Source organism: Sphaerodactylus townsendi, linkage group LG11 (assembly GCF_021028975.2).
Source record: "Sphaerodactylus townsendi isolate TG3544 linkage group LG11, MPM_Stown_v2.3, whole genome shotgun sequence".
NCBI lineage: Eukaryota > Metazoa > Chordata > Lepidosauria > Squamata > Sphaerodactylidae > Sphaerodactylus > Sphaerodactylus townsendi.
This window is the reverse complement of record NC_059435.1, coordinates 41,433,216-41,453,900: the sequence shown is the minus strand read 5'-3', so window position 1 is coordinate 41,453,900 and position 20,685 is coordinate 41,433,216. Positions and strand designations below refer to the sequence as shown.

Genomic DNA, 20,685 nt, shown 5'->3' with positions numbered 1-20,685 from the left:
CACTGGAAGGAAATGGAGATGCAAATCACCATCTCAATGAAGTAGAAGATGAAAACATTTATTGCTACTTGGCTCTTTCAATGAGCTTTGATTAGAAGTAGTTTATTTAGAGGTATTATTAGATTGATTAGGTTCCAAAATCATAACATTTCACATTCAATTTACTTGTGATTTTTTTCAAGTTCAATACTTAGAATTGGGTATCTGAGGGAATCTCAGGCTTTCGTTTGCCTATGGAATATTAACATTCAAGTTCAGGATCTCACTGAAACCAGATGCTGAGATTAAACTATGGAGAACTTTTGTTTTTGCAGGAAACAGAACACGACATCTCTACTTTGTCCAATTTCTTTTTAAAAACATTCACTATTTCATAGTTTTCAACAAAATGCACATGCTTGACACAATTGTCCTTCAAAGTTCTGAATTTTCATATGCATGTGTGTTCATGCACATGCGCTTGACTGTACTATTAATATCCCAAGGATTTCAGAATGGTGTTGTACATGTGTATAAAGTGCCGTCAAGTCACAGTCGACTTATGGCGACCCAGCAGGGTTTTCAAGGTAAGAGACTAACAGAGGTGACTTGCCATTGTCTTCCTCTGCAGTACCTCTGCAAAATGACACTGGTATTCCTTGGAGGGTCTCCCATCCAAGTACTAGCTATGACTAATCCAACTTCTGAGATCTGATAAGATTAGGCTAGCCTGGCCTAATTTATGCTTGTAAGGTCATAATTATGCTTGTAAGGTCAGAGCTTTGGGATTTTATCTTGCTTTATTTACTAGTGTTGATACTATTAAATTTTAAGAGTTGTGAAGACATCTGGGTACACGGATCTCACAGCCATACCATGAAACATTTACTTATACAACTAGGTTCATCACTATGAAACTCAACTAGGAGGGCATATCTAGAAACAGTTTTGAATTGGTATGCATTTTAAGGACTGTATTAAAGCAAGGAAGCAATGAAAGCGCCTACACATGAATTCTAACACTATTTTACATGCCAGAGACAGACTAACTGAAGAAACTGAATTTTGATGTGAGATGAGCACTTAAAGCATAGAATTCCTAACCTCATGTTTACATTCAATACTTGCTAAGACTTGCAATGTGTCTGTAGAACTGGTACTTTTGCCAAAAGCTAGAATAAGAAATATGTGGATACCAATACTGAAAATACCGAGTAGTAAGATATATAATTTATGCTTGTAAGGATCATTTTACACATTCAAGAATGCTTAAAAATTATGGGCCATGTCACTGTAAGTCCATTTACAAACAGTAATGTAAAAACGTTCTATCAGAAAGAGAAGTGGATTACAAGTACAATTTTTGTACATTGTTAGTATTTTTATTTTCAATAAAAAGGTTTCTTGTTAAGTCATTTTTATTCTGCAGTCTCAGCTAACGAGCTAACTTGGGGCTTATAACAATTCAAATGACAGGAAGCTAGCAGCACAAGACAATAAAAAGTCACAGCATAAAACCCACAACATTGTTATCAGTAACACTATTAAAAGAACTGAGAAAGAAATCAAACAACACAATAGTAGAAGAAACAATAAAAACAATAGGAGCTATTTTTTTTAAAAGCCAAAACAACAACAGACCTATTAATTAACAGTGCTTGGGAAAATTTAAACTGTCACCTGAAGTCAACAACCTTGATGAAGAATAGACTGCTATAAGAAGAGAGCTCTAAAGACAAGGCAACCAAACAGAAAAAAGAACGATCTCTGATGTTCAGTCCCCTTACCTCAAAAAGGGGCAGCCACTGGGCCTCTGAAGAGAATCACAGCAACTGGGCAGAATTATACTGGAGCAGATGAACCTTTACATGCTCAAATTACAGACCGTGTATACTTTAATGGCAAGAACCAGCAGTTTGGATCATCATTGGCAAGATATGTTCTCAATGGTCTGAATAAGCCAGCAATGCCACCTGCACATGCAGCAGTAACCTGGGTCCAAGAGAACTCCCATACTATGGACAACATTGGCTAGGTTCAAACAGGCCATACTTCCTCCACTGAAGGTTATCTGGATTTATCCAAGCTGAAGGTTATCTGGATTTATCCAAGCAACCACAGTACGACTCAGCTGATGTCATTCAAGCCCCAGTGGGTAGTAGGAGCTTTGCCAGAATTTTGCTAACATGGATATTTTTCCAATAAATGTAGTAAAGCATGCTTTCCACTAATCTTTCCAGCAGGAGCCCAATTAAACAACAACATTATATACTTACTACCAAATCCTTCATTCAAAGGAGAATGTTGGTGATGCCAACATGGGGAAGGCCAAGTTGACAAACAGACAGACTGCAGCCATCATAGAAACAACTCATATATAACAAATCTATCCAGGATCTACCTCACATTTCATACCAATTTACTCATGTGAATGAGCCAGACAAGCTGAAATCTGGCAAACCACCACTGGGAAGTTAAACATAAAATTTACCTTCTGGTTTGTATATTTCATAATCACAATAAGGCTTTAAGCAAACTGGGGTTTATAAAAGATGTGCATTTACCTGTCTGCTCCCTTGTTTAGAGGAGCAGCTGCTGGTACTCCGTGAAGGTGGCAAGACTTTTTGAGACACACCAAGGCTCTTTTCTTCAGTCATGATCTTTGAGAGGGTTTCTTTTGTATCAATTCAACTACTGAACTATTGGAAGTATGGGAAGACATAGGAAAGAAAGGCAAGAGTCATCGCTTCCACAAATGCAATTCAATGGCATTCTTGACGCTCCAAGAAGATTCCTAAAAGAGATAAAAAGAACACCCAAGATGCAGGTCAATACTGTACCTTTTCAGAAATCCACTCTGGCAGAATTGCTATACAATTAGTAAATGTGGTGAAAGGTAATAGCCAGGTTTTTTTTAAAAAAAATGAAATTGGTTTAAAGTGACAGGAAAGAATTAATTACACATTTGGAACTTACTTTCTTGGAGAGTTTCAAAAAGAAGGTGGATTAGGAATTCTATTAATAGTAGTACTATTAAGAACATTTCATAGTGATTCTCAGTAATCCCTATAGCAAACCCATAATGTAGGTTTAAGGCTACCTATGGAGCTAATAGCAGAGACTTAAGCTGAAGCTGATTCAAACTCAGTACTATCATAAGTTGAATTATACCCTTCTAAGACAGTTGGCTTCAATGGACTTCAAATATATTACTCTGCTGGACTATAATGTTAGCAAATGCTGATCAGCTCTCAGTGATGTTGTAGGTGCGAGATACTCTGTTTTGCAGCAAAGGTGTTAGGGAAGCTGATCTGTGGGGTTACTTTGCAGTTCTGTATCCATAGACTCCATTCTTAGTATCTTCCAGCCAAATTATTGCAGAAATATTTAATGCTATGGCCATCTTAAGTGGCCAAACTCACTCACCTAGTCTTGTGGAAATAGATTTAATTATGCATTTGAACATAGCTGACAATGGTGGCTCACCCACATGGGGAATTAAGTATGTGAATGAAAAATGCCAACTTGGATTAGGGAAATGACACACAAAAAATTTAACTGCCACAGCACAGCAGTACTGGCAGATGATGAGGTTATTGATCCTGGCAGAAGGATGTTTAAAAGCAGCAGGGGTAGCAACATGAATAAAATCCTTGCCAGACCCCCTCCCTTCAGTGTGACAGTGTATAACATGAGCATGTTACCATGGTAACAGCTTCTTCTCACTTTGCATAAACTAGACTAAAGGGTTACACCTTTTGCAAACATGAGGAGGGGGAATGTTCTTATTTTACCATTTCGTTACACAAAGCACAGTGTTCAACCAAGCAAAATTTTGAATGGCAACAAGATGATTAGGGAAAAGACTGAAAAAGCCAGTCTAGATTAACAGAGATGGATTCACAAAGACATATTTTAGAAATAGCTCTTCTAAGGGTGTGAAACAATCTAATTATCTCAGAGTGACAGACTGGTGACTGTTTTATGGAGTCCAAATATGCTTTATAAAAGCGTGGACAACACCATCTGGAGCAAGTTTTCTTTGTGCTTCAAATGCATGCAGAGAATATCATACATTTTTATTCCCTTATGCCTCATGGGTGTGTTATAATACCACACTCCCTGTCCCCAGTCAACACTGCCATATTTCTCACATTCTTGCTTTCCATTTATAGTGAAGACTAATACTGTATTATTGCCACTGGCCTGGCCACCTGTGGTTATTAACTGCTGCAATATTTATGGGGCAATCCCAAGAAAAGTTATACCCTTCTAAGTCCACTGAAGTCAGTGCGTTTAGAAGTGTGTAACTCTTCTCAGGATTGCCCCATTTTTTAACCAACTTGTGTGCCAAGAGGCAATACATGTTTGTTCCAGTGAACCTGAACCTAGATTTGGCTTCACTTTGATGTAGTCTATTGAGAAGACATCCTGGGATCATAACACTATATATTATATTAATTCTTGTATGTAAACTCAACATACATTTAAAAACAACAACAACAGTGTGATGTGGAGTTATAGTACCAAATTAGGACCAGGAACTCCTTGGTTCAAATTCCTACCAGCCATGAAGCTCACTGTAACTTAGTTACTTTCAGTCTTCTTATCTTTTTCACAGTGTTGTTGCAAAGCCAAAGCAGAGAGGCGGAGAACTATGTACACTGCCTTGGCTCCTTAGGAGAAGGTCATGATATAAATGTGATGTGATTGGGAGAAGATCCAAAGTTTTCACTGACTTGTGGATAATGGTTGGGTGCTATAATTTGGCTGGTAATGAATGCTATCTCATACAATGATAACCTTGTGACTTGAAAGCACCACTAAATATTTTAGAACTCGGTTAGTTGTCTAGTGTGCTTGAAATGTAATACAAGACTTAGCAGAACTCTGAGCCATTGTCATACTATACATTTGCAGTTCAGAACTGATCTATGGGTAGGCAAAGCTTGCCACATAGTTAGCAACAGGTACCTGCATATTCACAACCTCTCTGAGGACACCGGTGCAACTGTTAGCATTAGCAACTGTTTCTAAAGAAAAAAACCAAACAAGAGCAGAATCACTTGTGCAAATTTTAATCTTAACCAATGCTATTCTAAACAACTGAACCTTGTGGCTGTAATGGAGGAATATATTACTATTCCTTCAATTATGCATAGAAGTCTTCATTTTTAAGTGCTGATTCCATTCACCTCCAAAAGGCTTTTAAAGAACAATTTTGGTTCCCTCTCCAATTCCTTATTTTGACAGTCAAAGCAAACTGATGGGTAACATTTAACTTTGATGTTCCACAACAACAGAATATGAAATACGTCAACAATATTCACCAGTAGTAGAATCTGATTTAGAAGTTACTAGAATTTGATCTAGATAGCAAGCAAGACACAACTGCTCATCCTATTGGAACTCTAGACATCTGATTGTTTAGGCATAATTTCATTTGGCCCACCTCCGTGGATGTCTCAGAAAGGTGGACAGGAAGGAACAGCACAGCTCCTGCCACCCTGTGACCAACTTGCTCTCTAACTGTTCTGGCAAGAAGACAATTCTGAGAAGATATACGAATTCACACCCACATTAGGGTTACCAAGTACCCCCTTAGCAACCAGCAGGGGGAGAGGGGATGAGGAAGGAACTTATCAGAGGCAAATTGAGGCCTAGACCCCATGCCATCAGCAACGTGTCAAGCTCACTTCTGGCACTTACCAGAAATGAAGTCATCATGTTGCTGATAATGTCGTGACACTGCTATTTGGGCAAAAACTCTGCAGTAGAAGTCATTTTAAGTGTTGAGTGTTTGCCTGAATGCCAGAACATCCCCAATGATGAGATGATGTTACTCGTGATGAATACCAGAAGTGATGTCGACATGTTGCTGATGAGATGGGGCTAGACCTCAGTTCAGTGCCAACAGTCAATTGAAAACACTGGGGGGAGTGGCCCAAAGCAGGGGATGGCTGAAAGTAATGTATGGCAGAAAGTAAACATTCACCTGCACAGCAGATTCAGGCAGCCAAGCCAACTGTTACATAAAGGATTGGAAGGGCAATGTAAAGCACAGTTACACCCATCTAAGCTCATTGAAGTCAATAGGCTTAGAAGGGTGTAACTCTCCTTAGGATTGCACAGCAAGCAAAAGTAAGACTACATTCTCAATTCAGTGTGTGACAGGATTAGAATGGGAGTTTCAGGCAATTCACAGATCTTAACTCTCTGCAAACCTTTTTAAGTTTTTTCTCCCCCGTGGCCACAACACATTTTGCAAATGGAGCTCATGTTTTAAAGGCCCCTGGTCATTTATTTTATTGACTCTCTTTTGTGTGGAAGGGCTAATACAATGTCAGTAAATACTATTAACATGCAGCCAAAAGAGCATAAAAAACACACAAGCTAACTGGTGCCAAATTCCAAATACATTGTTCGTTTCCAACAGAGGTAACTAGAATTTAAAATGGTTTTTAAAACCTTGGCATTAGGCTATAAGCACTGCTTCACTTCCACAATCTGTTGTACTATTACCATATAGCAACGCATGATTTCATTCCCAGCTCCACCCTCTTGGCTCTCTAAATGAAAAATCTGAAGCAAACTGGCAGAGGAGTTGCCATGGAGCATTTATAAGTTTTTGTCATTGCTTAGCATTTCCCAAGACTTTTTTGGAATTATGGCTCATCTCTCACCCAGTGGTTATCCACTGTATTTTTAGAATATACAAAGCAGTCACTATAAATACCACCTACTTCATCATTCATGCAGTTCTCCCTAAATGGCACGGAGAAAGAAAACAAGCTTATTTGCAGCCATTGTTAGTAAGAGTACTTTAAGTGCACAAAGAAAGGTCTGGAGCAACTGGGTAGCAATGCTGTATACCATGGATTGTTTGACCAGGGATTGTTTTATACTCCATGGAGTCATTTAAAAAAAAAAGATGACAAGACCTGACAAGGACAGAAAAACATGAAACCAGTTTTTTAAAAAGCAAGAGATGCATGTTATGAATGTGAAAGAAATGCAGGAGACAGAGAAACTTTTCAGAGGATATCAGCCCTAAGAGAAGGATTTCATGCTAGCCTTGAACCAGCAAAAGGAACGCAACATCCCTATGTGGAGAAAGGGGCAGAAATGATATTGTCTGAGTTTGGTTTGAATTTCAAAGCATTCCCTAATACACTGACATCATGTCTGGGTTTTCACCTGGAAGTGACATTGATGCTTCATTGATGTTTTCATCTGGAAGTGACATTGATGCTTCACACAACATCATTTTGCACCCCACCCCCATGTCTCCTGCCAGCACAGACACATGGGTAGGTGGAAGGTCCAAACTGCAAGGGGATCGCCTTCCTAAAGCAGGCAAATAGCAAGCCTACGCTACCCTCCTTCCATTTCCAAAATTTCATCTTCTACAAACAGCTTGATTTGGAAGGTGAACTCTGGAAAGGTGAACTCTGGAAGATTTTGGCATATAGAGCAAAGCTTCATACAAATTTTAAAGTGCTAAAGATATAGGACTATGTTAATATTGGTGCTGTGAGAAATGATACATCGTCCACCAAAAACAGGGATGAGAAAAACTAGATGCAAAGAGAAACCATTCCACTGCCACCCATCTATATATTTCCAAGGGGAATTTTCAACCTCCATCTGTGCACCTAAATCCAAATCATCACAGAAATGTGATGCCAGTTCCCAACTGCAAGGTACATGGACCTACAGGTTTACAGGCTCATACAGCATGGAAACACAGAAAGTGAGCTTAGTGGAAACGAGAGGTGGGCTTCTGACCATTTAGAAACACAACTAACCAGAAAAACACCACGTGTATTTTAAAGCATAATTACAACAACAAAGATCCTGTGACCATCAAAAGGATAGGTACTTATGTTAGCTACAAAAACAAATGAGTTAACTGCTCTTGTGAAAATGAAACATAGGACTTTCTAGGAGTGTTTGAACTACTTGTAAGTAGGGAGGGCATTCCAATGTAGGGCTTAAATCCAACTTGCTGCCTCCTATGATGCAAGAGAACTCCACTCATATTATTTCCAAAGCTGGAGGTATCTATCTGCTAAGAAGCTAGAAGATGTAAACAGCCCTTCCTTCCCACATCTAGGGCAGCCTAAAGAATTATGTACAAATAACTCAGACAGATAGAACAGAATTACAGCTCAGTGATAAGTACAAGGAAGAATTGCCTCACCTAACTGAAATTAGAACACAGGATCCTGATTTCAAGAGATAATTTTCTCCATTCCTGAAACAAGACAGAGCATGATGACCTCCCTTTCTCCACATATAAGGAATATTCATATTCCAATCTCAATGGACCGAGGAGGGTTGATGGGATACTATACTACCAAGCAGCATCACATGAGCAGGATCTGCTGAAGGGTCCAAAGGCCACACTGGAGGAGTCAATGCTGTGTACTTTGCATTGCTGATTAAATGCTGATGCCTATGCAACATCCTTGCACATGTTCTCCAAGGATGTGTTTCCATTATTGCCAAAGCTGCATCAACCCCTCAGACCTGATGTATGCTTAGAGGTACAAAGGTGTTCTGAGCAATGTGGGCCAAAACTATAAATGCCTGTTGAATGAAACGTTGATCATTTTCATTCTTGAACAAGAGTGATGGAATGCCACAAATAGAAACACAGAGTTTCTGAACAGAGGAGATGCTGATTCTTGTAAAAAAAAAATGAGTTCCAACTCAGCTCCATGTTCTTTCAAAGTTTGGTTTAGGTCTGCTATGAAATAATAGAGGGAATTCAACTGTGCATTAGCAAAAAATACCAGAGCTGTGACCTGCAACAGCTGATAAAGAACCCAGGTGCTGGAAATTACAATAAAATTACAGTTCCCATGCTTCACTTGCTGGAACCTTAAGGATGTGAAAATTCATGCCACGTTCCAGGCAATTATTTAAGGGTTTTTGTCTGGATCTCCCCCTTACCAGGGTAATCTCTGGATTAAGATATACTGAAACTCCAGATATAAATTATAGTGCTCTTCAAACGTGCAGGTGTGTTGGTTTCTCCCCTTAGAAATGTTGGTTTGGGGCAGAAGGAAAGCAACAAAATTCTTGAGCACAACAGAAAGCAAAATGCATGTTAGTAAGGTGAGATGAGGTAACATCACTTCAGTGTTTTTTACTCAACACATCCAGGGTGAAAATAATTGTACACAGAGGGAGTGGGAATGAGCATGCTGGCCCCATTTCCCACTTACATGCCATCATGTACAGATGCATAGATATCTGGAGTGCAGCCTACGTGCATAGACCCTGGGCTCATGTTCTGACGGTTGTACACAGCCAAGAAGGGGTCACATTCAATATGCCTTACTTTCATCCAGAGTACGTTGAGTGAGGTTGGATTTTAGTTTTATATTTTTTTCATAAAGAGTTGGATGAATGTAAAATATTCCTATCTTGGACAAATGCTGAGCAGCGCTGAGTAAGAACTTTAACCAGACCTTTCTGATAGGCTAAAAAAGGTAGAAAAGTTTGTAAAACTAGGTGGAGCTACTGAAAACTTAGGAATAGTTGAAAGAACAAAAAGGACATATTCCTGAGAAAACACTTTATTTCTGGGTGTCTAAACTCAGAGCGCCTGAAATGGCTGGAAGCTTGGTCACAAAAATTGTCTCCTATATTTTTAAGGTCTTGAGATGAAGGTCTTGCACCATGCCTCTTCACAAAGAGGCCATCAATAAAAACCAAGGCCTTTCAAACCAGTATGATGCCACACAAGACTTCTACCTTCTCTAACCTTATATTTGCTACTATCAGATTTGTCAACAGCAGTCCTCTTGCCAGTACCAGAATGCAAACTGACTGGGAGGCCATTTCTTCCAACCAGAGGAGAAAGGAAACTGGAACAAGGTCTTGCCTCGAGATCTGGAAGGAAGAGTCGCCCATCAGTCAGGATACCCTTTTGCTCTAAGCAAGAACAATAAATTCACTTTGTGAAATGTTTTAATGAATAATAGTTTTTACCAATGTTAGGTGAGGTTTCTACAAAACATGAATGGTTCATAGAGCAGTAATTTTGGTTGGGATTTTATCTTGGAAGGCCAGAGGCAGTTTATAATTTAACAGAGAAATTGTATCAAACTGTAAAGAGGAGTTGAGCTAGAAGACCAGCCTGCTGCCTACTTTGCACAAATCCAACCTCTTAGGTGCCTTACAGAATAGACAAGCTAAATTCATGTGGAAGAGGAGATACTCTACAGGTTGTTCAGCTAGAGAAGTCCAAAGCAGTGACTTTGGCCACCAATGAATGCACAAGTTCCTGAATGGAAACGCCTGCAATTATAATAGGTGGCCATATTTCTGCCTATATTTCTAGGCTTTCCTTTGACTGCTGCACTACTAAAAGACAAGCAGCTCTCTTTCTTTCCTTTATCAAGGAATGCCACCATAACAGAACAAAAAGGGGAAGATGAGAACTTCACACAGGTGACATCCTTGGCTTTGGAGAATATTAGGTAAGGCTTTAGCACTGTCAAATTGCTTGCCTAATTAACTTTCTTAATTGTCTGCCTTCTTTACTGAAACTGAAAGCAGATTGACCAGTGTACCTCAGAATGAGATAATTATGTGAGGCCCACTGAACACTTTCAAGTACTGAAGTATTATTATTCTGAAGACACCTAGCATGCAAAGAAACACAGAAAACATCAAAACTGGGTATGATGACTAATTTTCATTGGTGTATCTGTTTTCTATCTGAAAAAACTGCTTGCTGGTAGCTGAGGAAGTATGTGAAAAATAAACAAACAGCACAATGATGAATGCACATTCCAAAATACAACAGACCCTTTCCCCCAATGAGCAGCGTTACAATAAGAGGGAACTGACTTAATCTGCATTAAAAAAGAGAATACGGCAAAAAGAGAATCTCTGCCTAAACAGGGCCCTACCAACAGAACCACACCAGAAAACTAAAAAATGCTGTTATGAGTCTTGAGGATTAGCGCTAGTAGAGGGTTTATATTACTAGCCGAGTTTACATAAACAGGCATTCTTTCAGGACAGCTGATCTGTTACTTCATACCAGAAACCAAAGGGACTAAAGTTCTCCACCTTCACATCTCACAGCTCTCCATCTGCAAATTCTGAACTGTTGGCTGCTGTTTTTTTGTCTACACTCTTCTGCCAGGCAGTTACTGCCCATTCTGAGAAACGTTCAAGCTACTGCAGAGTTGTAAGGTTCTTGTTTTCTCAAATCCTCTAAGTCCCATCCAGAGTTCCTCTAGTGACCCACAATCAGTGAAGTCAGCCAGCATACTCACAGAAACAGAAGTAGGAGACTTCAGTTTACACGAGGGATCAATAGACTAATTTCTAAACATTAACAGAAAGCTAACCTGTAGGGAAATCCAGTTTCCACTACACATCAGAAGATGTACGGCACCCAAACAAAGAAGCTCTGCTGAATCAATCTTTTAACAGGAATATGCCCGGCGCATGTAGCCCCCAGAGTCTCAGCAGATTGACAAATAATATTAAGAATCTAATTTAGGGAAACTGAGGAACACCCCCCACCCCATACTTGTTTAGCTCAACTAGTCAGAAAATGTTTTGCTGAACTTGAATGGCTCAGGTACATAAATAATCTCAAAAGCAGGCATTCAATCAATATGTTGTTTTGACATCTGTTCTTTTTTTGTTTCAACACTAATTGAAGGACAAAACAAAGACAGATGTTTAAAACATTGAAAAACATCCCAGAGCCCTTGTACCTCGTATTTTAGATTGACAGTTTTAGACTGTTTTGGTTTTATGGCACCTAAAATGTTCAATGTTATAATTTATGAAAACCACAAGGCACAGTAACAAAATGAAAGCTTCTGTGAGGATGAAAAGCTATTGATATTTACAGAGGTACTAAGCAAGTGGATGAAGGACATCTTAAAAAGGTAACAGTCTGCATATTTATAAAATGTCCACACCATTCTACAACTACATCTCCATAGCCTCAAGATCCCCTTTCCCTCCGCAATAGAAAACTGCATATATAGGTAGCTGTTGTCTCACTGGAAAGCTCTTTTTCTTCCCTACTCAGATAGCTGTGACTTAGTGGTACAACACCTGCTTGGCATCCAGAACTGGAGATGCTGGGGATCAAACCCTGGACCTTCTGCATGCCAGGGTCAATCCCCAGCTTCTTCAGTTAAAAAAAATCAGCTAGAAGGTGATTGGAAGACCTCATCCTGAGACCCTGGGAAGTCACTGCCGTTTTGAGTATACAGTACTAACCTTCATGGACCAATGGTCTGATTCAGTGTAAGACAGTACCAATCAAGACAGGCAGGGGTTAGGCACACAGGTTCTGATATGTCCCTGAATCTGGTGCCAGGAAGCCCAGATTCTCCCAATGCCTGTTTCCTCAAAAGTAACCTTAATATTAAGAACATATGCACTCTCCAGTTTCCCATGGAGAGACCACTTCCAAGGGAAGCCTTCCCTGGGCTGGTTTTCTTTGCTGGACTACAATTAAGGAGACTTGAGTTTAAATCATCACTCTGCTATAAGCTTATTGGATGATTCTGACCCAGATGCTCTCTTAGCCTAAGCTATCATACAAGGTTACTGAGAGAACATGTCAGGGAGAAGATCCATCTATTCCACCCTGAAGGAAGGGTGGGATACAAGTGGAGCAGAAAAACAGATACAATAATCCACATCAGATAGAGATATCCTAAACACACAAAGCTTACTGGTGCTTTTGCAAACTTACTGTTCCTTACTTTTCTCTCAAATTGCTCTTCTATAATGAGCACACCTGATCCCTCCTTTCTAACGAGGAGTACTGTATACTCAGAGTGGCAGTGGCTTCCCAGGATCTCAGGATGAGGTCTTCCAGATTACCTTCTAGCTGATTTCCTAATCTTGGACAGACACTTGAACAAAGCCATTTCTTAACAATTGGTGTCCATAAAATAAACATTTTTTGTAATAGGCCCTGGCTCCAACCAGGCAAGTCACTTCAAGCCCGCAGTATAGACCCATTCATTGTAACTGGGTGTCAAACCCACAGTAATATGAATATATGATGTTGTTTTAGACAGAGTTTGTCTACTGGTCTCTAGTTCAGTCCATTTTGACTGTCACCAACTTGCCAGGATTTCAGGCACAAAAAGGTCTTTCCCAATAGCTGTTACTATCTTAGACAGCAGAACACAGAAATCATAACAGTTTTTGCTCTGCCACAAAAACACAGGCCTCCAAACACACATTTCCTTAGTACCCCTTTAGGCCCACTACATACAAGGACAGCACTATCCTGATCCACAAATTGGAAATGCCATGGTTATTTGGATATAAGTGTGACACTCATATTGCTTACAACTTGTAATAGGTTATATTACCCGCTTATCAAACTGCACAGTGCTAAATAATATATGTGTGAAAGGTGAACCCAATTGCCTGGAAGCACTTTCATACAGTTGTGCAAGATGACTTCTGCAAGCAGAAGTTCCATGCATTGCAGTCACTGCGATCAGCCTCTAATATGCACAACATAGGTCAGCCTCTTGGCAAATAAAAAGGGTGATTCATCCACACGCCCTAAATAAAATGAGCAGCAAAAGCCTTTAACCTTCCACGTTTCTAATCTCCTAATGGAACATACACAGAGTCTATGGTGTTGCCTTGCAGATATTAAAGCTGATAAATCCCTGATGAGAGAGAACAATTATATGTGGAGATCCCCATAACTTGTGCCATGAGCTCAATACTTGCTGTTTGCCAGAGAAAGCAGCTTCCCTGTATGTGTGGTAGCATTTAGACAGTATTCTTTCACGGGCCTATCTGAAAAACACAAGAAATGCTTCTGTCTAGGCTTTAAAAGCTTCAATTTGAAATCACTCTTGAACACAGAAACTGACTCTTTTATTGCGTGCCTGTTAGTCCCTTTGCTGAAGCCTTTGAATATTTCATAGCTTACTGTCCACTCTTGTTAGTCTGAAAGGCATAAAAAGCTTCAGCGCCATCACTTTTCAAGACTAATTGGGTTCTGGAATCCAGACAAAGAAAATGTGGTAGATGGATTTACAAATCAGTTTTGCTTCTAGTTACTAGGGACAGCTATATGTTACAATCAATCCTGCATAAGGAAATGCCAATGGCAAACGATAAGCGACTTGCACAGGATTGCTTTCAAGAAGCAATGCTCTGAATTTCACGTCAAATGTGCTCAAATGAGACAATCAGATGCAAGTTGATTACCCAATCAGATTGACTGTTAGCAAACAACTCAAATGCCTGCCCAACAGCTTTGCATTTTTCCACCACAAAAACTGCACAAGTGCTGATGGTCCAAGCCAAACACCAAAAGTTAGGTTAAAAAACATCCCCAGAATTTGTTCATGACTGAATTACTATCTATGGCTGCATCCACATATCAAGCTACTATTTTCTGTGCAATTTTTTTTGCCTTCAATGCTATCAGAAAGCTTTGAGGGGTTTTTTGAAAGGTAATTGTTGCTGTGATTTAAAATTCTAATGATGTATTGCCAGAATTACAGACATTTCCCTCAGACAGCACAACAAAATGTTAATTTGACTTCCAGTCATAAGCCCCAAATGCTCTGCCTTCAAACCTGCAAACATAGTTGCTTGTCTATTATACAACACTGGTCCCTTGATCTATTTTGGTTTTCTTCCAGGCATGTTTAGACAAACAAGTCCCAACAAGGAACAAGGAACTGTCAATAATGCAATACAGATTTCATGCTCAAATCAAAACTGATTAAGCTTAAGCAAAAAGATGCAACGTTATTCAGACTCTGCTGAAGAAATATATACCCATTTTATAGTCCTTTACCATGCAGTCTTATGCCAACTTACATCCTACTAAATCTGTCAGATCCTCCATTTTAAGACTGCACTGTTAACAACACAAAAGCACAGTTAATAAAGCTGGAGCTGCACCCACTCAAGGAAAACACTGGTGCTGGAGTCTGCACTGCACATTTATTATTTAAGGGTTCGACCCTTTCCACTATTTGAGTAGTACCCCAAAGTGGCTAACAAGACTAAACTATATCAAAATTAAAACGGGTGGTTAGAGTGTCAGACTAAGATCTGGGAGATTTAGGGTCAAATCCCCACTCTGCCAGGGAAGGTCACCAGGGAACCTTAGATTAGCCACATACACACAGTTTAACCTAGCCACACACACACAGGCTTGTTGTGAGGACAAAACATAGGACAGGAGAATGTTGTATTCTAGGTCCCCATTGAGAAGAAAAGTAGGGTACATTAAATAATGTCAACAAAATAAAATAAACCTCAAAATAAGTCCAAACAACAGCCAAAACAACACATGATGCGGGAGGTCTATGGCCGAGATTCCAGATGAGCAATTTAGACCCAGAGAAACTATCTCTGTGGAAGATATGGATTACGATCATGATGCCTGAGACATGGGTGGGGGTAAAAACTCTTCTCTGCATATTTTCTGGAACTAATACTCCATACCCCGAGAAAGGCAGGCACAATACAAGTAATGTTTACATTCCATTTTTCCCACAACTGGGACCCAAAGCAATTTTCAACATTGTTGTGAGTTTAAAATGGAGAAAGGAAGAACAACCCTGTGAGTGTATGTGAGCATGAGAAGGAATGACTGGCTAAGATCACCAAACCGAACAGTGATTCTGAACTTAGCTTCTAAGACCCTATTCCAACTTACACAAACAGTCAATGTGCAGCCTTTGACCAGCAATCAGTACAAAAGGGGACAAACACATCCACCTCCAAAACAACAGTAGCAGCACAACAAGTGAATTACCCAGCCTTCCCTAATAGAATTATTTTAATGCAAGGCAAAAAGGGCCAAGCATACTTCCTGGGTCAATACACTTTACAACTAAAAAGGATGCCTGCCCACCCACTCAGGGCAATGTCCATTGGGCAAGGTGGGCAGCTGCCCAGGGCACCACACAGGCTACCGACACAGGAAGGAACACGAACGTATCATCAGGAGGACTGGTCCTTATGCTAGCCCCAAGTTTGATGAGGTTTGGTTCCGAGGAGTCCAAAGCTATGGATTCCCTGGGGCAGCCCCATCCCCCATTGCTCTAAATGGAAAGCACAAGGAGATGGGGGCTACAGTTTTGAGAGTCCATAACTTTGCGCCCCCTGAACCAAACTGCACAAAACCTGGGGGGTATCATTAGGGCAGTCTCCTGATGAGACTATGAAATTTTTGAGACTGTGCCTTCAGAAATGCCCCCCCCCCGCCTGCAACCCCCATTGAAAGCAATGCAGAAAACTCAATGCAGAACAAAGGCAGTTTCTGCACGGAGGCGGAAGGGGTCAGGTCGGCGTAGATGACGCCGCCCCGACCCCTCTGGGACCATTCGCAGAGCTGCGCCGTCGTCAGGGCGACCTACCTGTCTTGCGGCCCTCCGGCACATCGCCGAGGCCAGGGGACACACCTTCCTGCCCTGTGCGACTGCTCCGGCAGAGGGGGCGTGTCCCCAGGCCTCGGCAACTTGCCGGAGGGCCACAGGACAGGTAGGTCGCCCAGACATGGGGGGAGGGAAGGCGCCTCGGAGCTGCTGCCGTTCGCAGGTCGCCGTTTTTGCCGTTCCCAGGTCGCCGTATTCCGCCCGTGCGGAAAGGGCCAAAGATTCTTGGGTAAATTTCTGGGATGTTCCTGCAAGGGGTGCATTTTTGGAGGTATCAGCACCAAAATTACAGGGTATCATCTGGAGACTGTCATGATGGCACCCCCAATTGTGGGGCAGTTTGGTTCAGGGGATCCAAAGTTATGGACCCTCAAAAGGGTAGCCCCCATCTCCTTAGCAAAGAATGGGGGATGGGGGCCCCCTTTGAGAGTCCATAACTGCACCAAACTCATCGCTCTCCCCTTTCCCATAAATCTCCTGTCATAATTATTGGAGAGAAACACATGACATGACGGGGGGGGGGAGGGAGGGAGGAATGACAAGACACAAACAAGTCTACAGGTGCCACTTTCACTACACTTGAGTTTTCAGTTTCTAGCAAGGGTTCATCTTCCAATTCCTATCTGAATAACACAAGGTTCTATAAGGAAGTTACCAAGAACACCTTGTGTGATGAGAAGCTCTGGACACAGGAAAGCTTTCTTGCACATGTCTCCTCCTGCACATTTCTCCACTTGCACAATTCTCCCTCTGTTTCTGAGTTGTTTGGAAGAATGGCTATGCCTATGCAGGGTGAGACTCAACCGCAAGCCTGCCAGTTTGTTCACCAGCAAATCAAATAGTAGCACATTATGGATACACCAACAAACAGGATTTCTGACCATTAGTTCAAAGAGTAACATCACAACAGGAAAAACAAACAACAATAAAATATATACAACATAGAATCCCAGTTTCCTGATCTAATTTATCCCCTCCAGAAGCCTATAATTTTGCCCTGGTGATTTGAACAAGATACTGAACTAGATCGACGGCTCTTGCAGTCACAAACAGACATCCATCTTAACAATGACATATTAAGGCTATGAAAAAGGTCAAGGCCTCTCCATTCTTTTAGGAGTCCAGGTACTTTTCCTCTAGTGGTTTAGGAACAACACTTCTATGATATATCAAGCAGGCTTAAACAACTTGCAACCACAACAAACATTTTCATCCAGTAAATTAGTTTCAGGAATGACTATCTACAAGAAAGCTTCTGAACTGAAGTGGTTTCTCCACACACACATCCTGTTTAGAACTGCAACTCAATATTGGTATAACACACAGCTGGCATACCCAGATATAGCCTTAAACAAAAGCACATGGAGCAAGATCAGTCACCCTCCCAAAACCTTCAAGAGTAGGAAAAACTGTCTTCACAGGTCTCACAATTTTTTCTACTGTTTGCAGATCTTTCAGTTATTTCTGATTACATTTCCAAGCAGCATGCTTTACCCTAGGGTTGCTAAGCTGTACTAATATTCCACAAATCTGAACAGATTAATTTGCATAATATGCAAATCAAGCATATTAATTGTTATGTTAGCTACCAGTTTCTTTGCACCTGCACCTGCTTCTGGTAATTAGAGCTCAAAGATGGGAGACAATCCTAGACAATCCTAGAAAACATATATTTACCTGACCCTTTGCTGTTATCTTGGAAGACAGCTTGAGCAAACCTTGGCATGAGCAAAGCTTCGTTGGGAGGGAGAAAGATGGCATAAAGTTCTGTGCTCTACAGTTTCTGCATCAGTTGCTCCACCAATACATAGATCTACATCTGGTCAAGTTCTGTCCCCATGTAGAAGGCTGTTATTTGTTTTTTCTCCCAAGTCTTGAACCCTTGAAAGTTAACCCCCTGCCTCCCCACACACATAGGCTCAACTGTACCCCATCTACCTGCCCCCCCCCCATTGGCTTCTGTTATTTAACCTGGATTAGTAGAAATGGAAAGTCCTCATAATCATCTTAAGTAAGCCTTCGGCTGCTGTTGTGTCCACATATACATTATAATGATTTCAGTGGGATTTTATTGGGTTCCATGAAACTAATTGCCCATTAATCTCCAAACCAGAGACTGGATTAATTAGATGATCTCTATCCACTAGGGTGGGAGGAGATGCGTGCACACATCTACAAGTCACAGATGACTTATGGTGACTCTGCAGGGTTTTCAAGGCAAGAGATGTTCAGAGGTGGTTTGCCATTACCTGCCGCTACGTGGGCTGAGAGAGTTCTGAGAGAACTATGACTGGCCCAAGATCACCCAGAAGGCTGCATGAGAAGGAGTGGGGAATCAAACCCAGTTCTCCAGGTTGGAGTCTGCTACTCTTAACCACTACACCACACTGGCTTTTTCACATTCACTAGGTAATGTCACTCAATTTGGCTTTTATTAACTTGTTGGAAAACTAAAATTATTTCTTGGTTTTAACAATATAAAGTTCACTGCTCTTCAGCTACTCTCAACCTTGAAGAGAGAAGGGAGCAAGGGATGAACCATGTCCTTTTGTACTTTTAAAGGGAAAGATGCTCATTGTTGTTTGGATTACTGTCATCTTTTGGAGTAACTGGGACATTTACAGAGGTTTGAAGGATTTTGCTTTGTGAGCTTTTCGACATTTTTCACCTGTGGGCTTGAAGTTGTCCCAGTTTTCACAGCACTGTCACTAGCCTTTGTAAATGAATAAACAACAGACCTTTGACTTCAGTCCTACCATCAGAGTGGGCAGATGGGGAGAAGAATAGCTGGAATTCAGATGTAACCTTGTGTAATAGGCAGGGTTGAGCGATGAAGCAAGAATCGTGGGAAGCGAGAAAAATATTAATGTGATTTAGAGCTCCTCCCCTGAAACCTGTATTTGCTGTAATTATAGCTATGAGGTTTTTATTCTTTTCCAATTATAGTTACTGCTTACAACACTCATATTATTTTATTTGCACTGCAGCAGACAGGAAGATAACATTGAAAGGTGCAAAGATGTTGGATTCTACTACTCCCACTTTTCACTTTAGTGGTGGGGGGAAGATTTGTTTATTAAAAAATCTGCACATTAAAGCTGCTGCACACAGTTTAAATTTTGCAATTTACCTTTAAACTTTGCAGTGCAATCCAGTAGCTGACTCTCCAAATTCATGAAGCTGTAAGCAAAAGCTCACTTCCTGTTTTTACTGAAAGTGACTCCAACAAAATAGGGTTGCAAGGGTCTTACCCTGATAAAAAGAATCCGTATCCAGGAAATGCAATGTAGTCTTTGCCACTGTGATTCATATAAAAACATTCCAGGTGTGGCGTAGTTGCACAATTCTTCAGTCGGAATGTGAGGCACTGACTCTGATTTTGAACACTTTATAAGCAAAAAGGAATTTTGAAAAGTTTAAAAAAAGACAAAAGGCATTTTCTTGTACTTCAGAAAACTGATGGTTTCGTGATTTCGCATAAACCCTAAGCAAGAAACACCAACATCAAAGAGCGGAGCATAAATCCTGTTCATCCACAGCTTCCCCAAGTAATAAACTGAACACAGAAGCAGCATGCACCGAAGTCCAAAAAATAGCTTTGTCTGGATTCAAAGTCCAGCTTACTCTTGCATAGCTCTGAGAAAGTCATCACTCACTTTCAGGCCTCTGTAAACTTAGAACAGCAGAACCTTAGATTGTGGTGGTGTTCTAAGAAAAATGGCAGATGTTCCATACGGGCATGGGCATTGTTATTCTTTTAAGCACCATGACTGGGAAAGGGCTCAAGTACTGGCAGGTGAGCAGGGAGAAGGCAGATAGATCTATGCATAAGGGATGCTTTTACTGGACAGTGCTGTAAGTTACTAGCAACCCCAAGAATCCCAATGTGGTCTCAGCACAGGCTCCTGCCAAGACTAAGGTCCTTTCCATCTAGGTTATTTGCCTCCAAAGATATTGTGAAGCACTTTTCTCCTGTACTCCCTTTACAGCTAAGGTTGCCAGGTCTGCTCCTATAGTGGAGACCTTCAGCTGCAGCCCCCAACACACCCATGCGTGCGCGCGCACACACACACACACACACACACACACACCCCTTGGTAGGGCACCAGGAGAAAATGCTAAGAAAAGTCACCATTGCTCTAATGGAGTGATGTTTCTTCTGAATGATGCTGTGGAATCCCACTGAAACTATGCGCTGGCAGTGAAGTCACATCATCCAAGCAATGGCAATTTGAATTTTTATGTCCTACAGCAGTCATGCCATTTCTGGGGTTTCCCT

At 40.9% G+C, this 20,685-nt stretch overlaps 1 protein-coding gene across 9 annotated transcripts in view; it reads right to left on the bottom strand.

Annotated features, from left to right (window-relative positions):
• The window catches only part of OSBPL3 (oxysterol binding protein like 3), a 103,767-nt gene that overhangs the window by 64,748 nt on the left and 18,334 nt on the right, over positions 1–20,685 (bottom strand). For all 9 annotated transcript variants that reach the window (XM_048511660.1, XM_048511667.1, XM_048511666.1 and 6 more), the window contains exon 2: positions 2,544–2,773. In XM_048511660.1, the coding sequence (XP_048367617.1) occupies positions 2,544–2,636 (93 nt within the window). In that variant the 5' untranslated portion in view covers positions 2,637–2,773. The remainder of the gene's footprint in view (positions 1–2,543; positions 2,774–20,685) is intronic.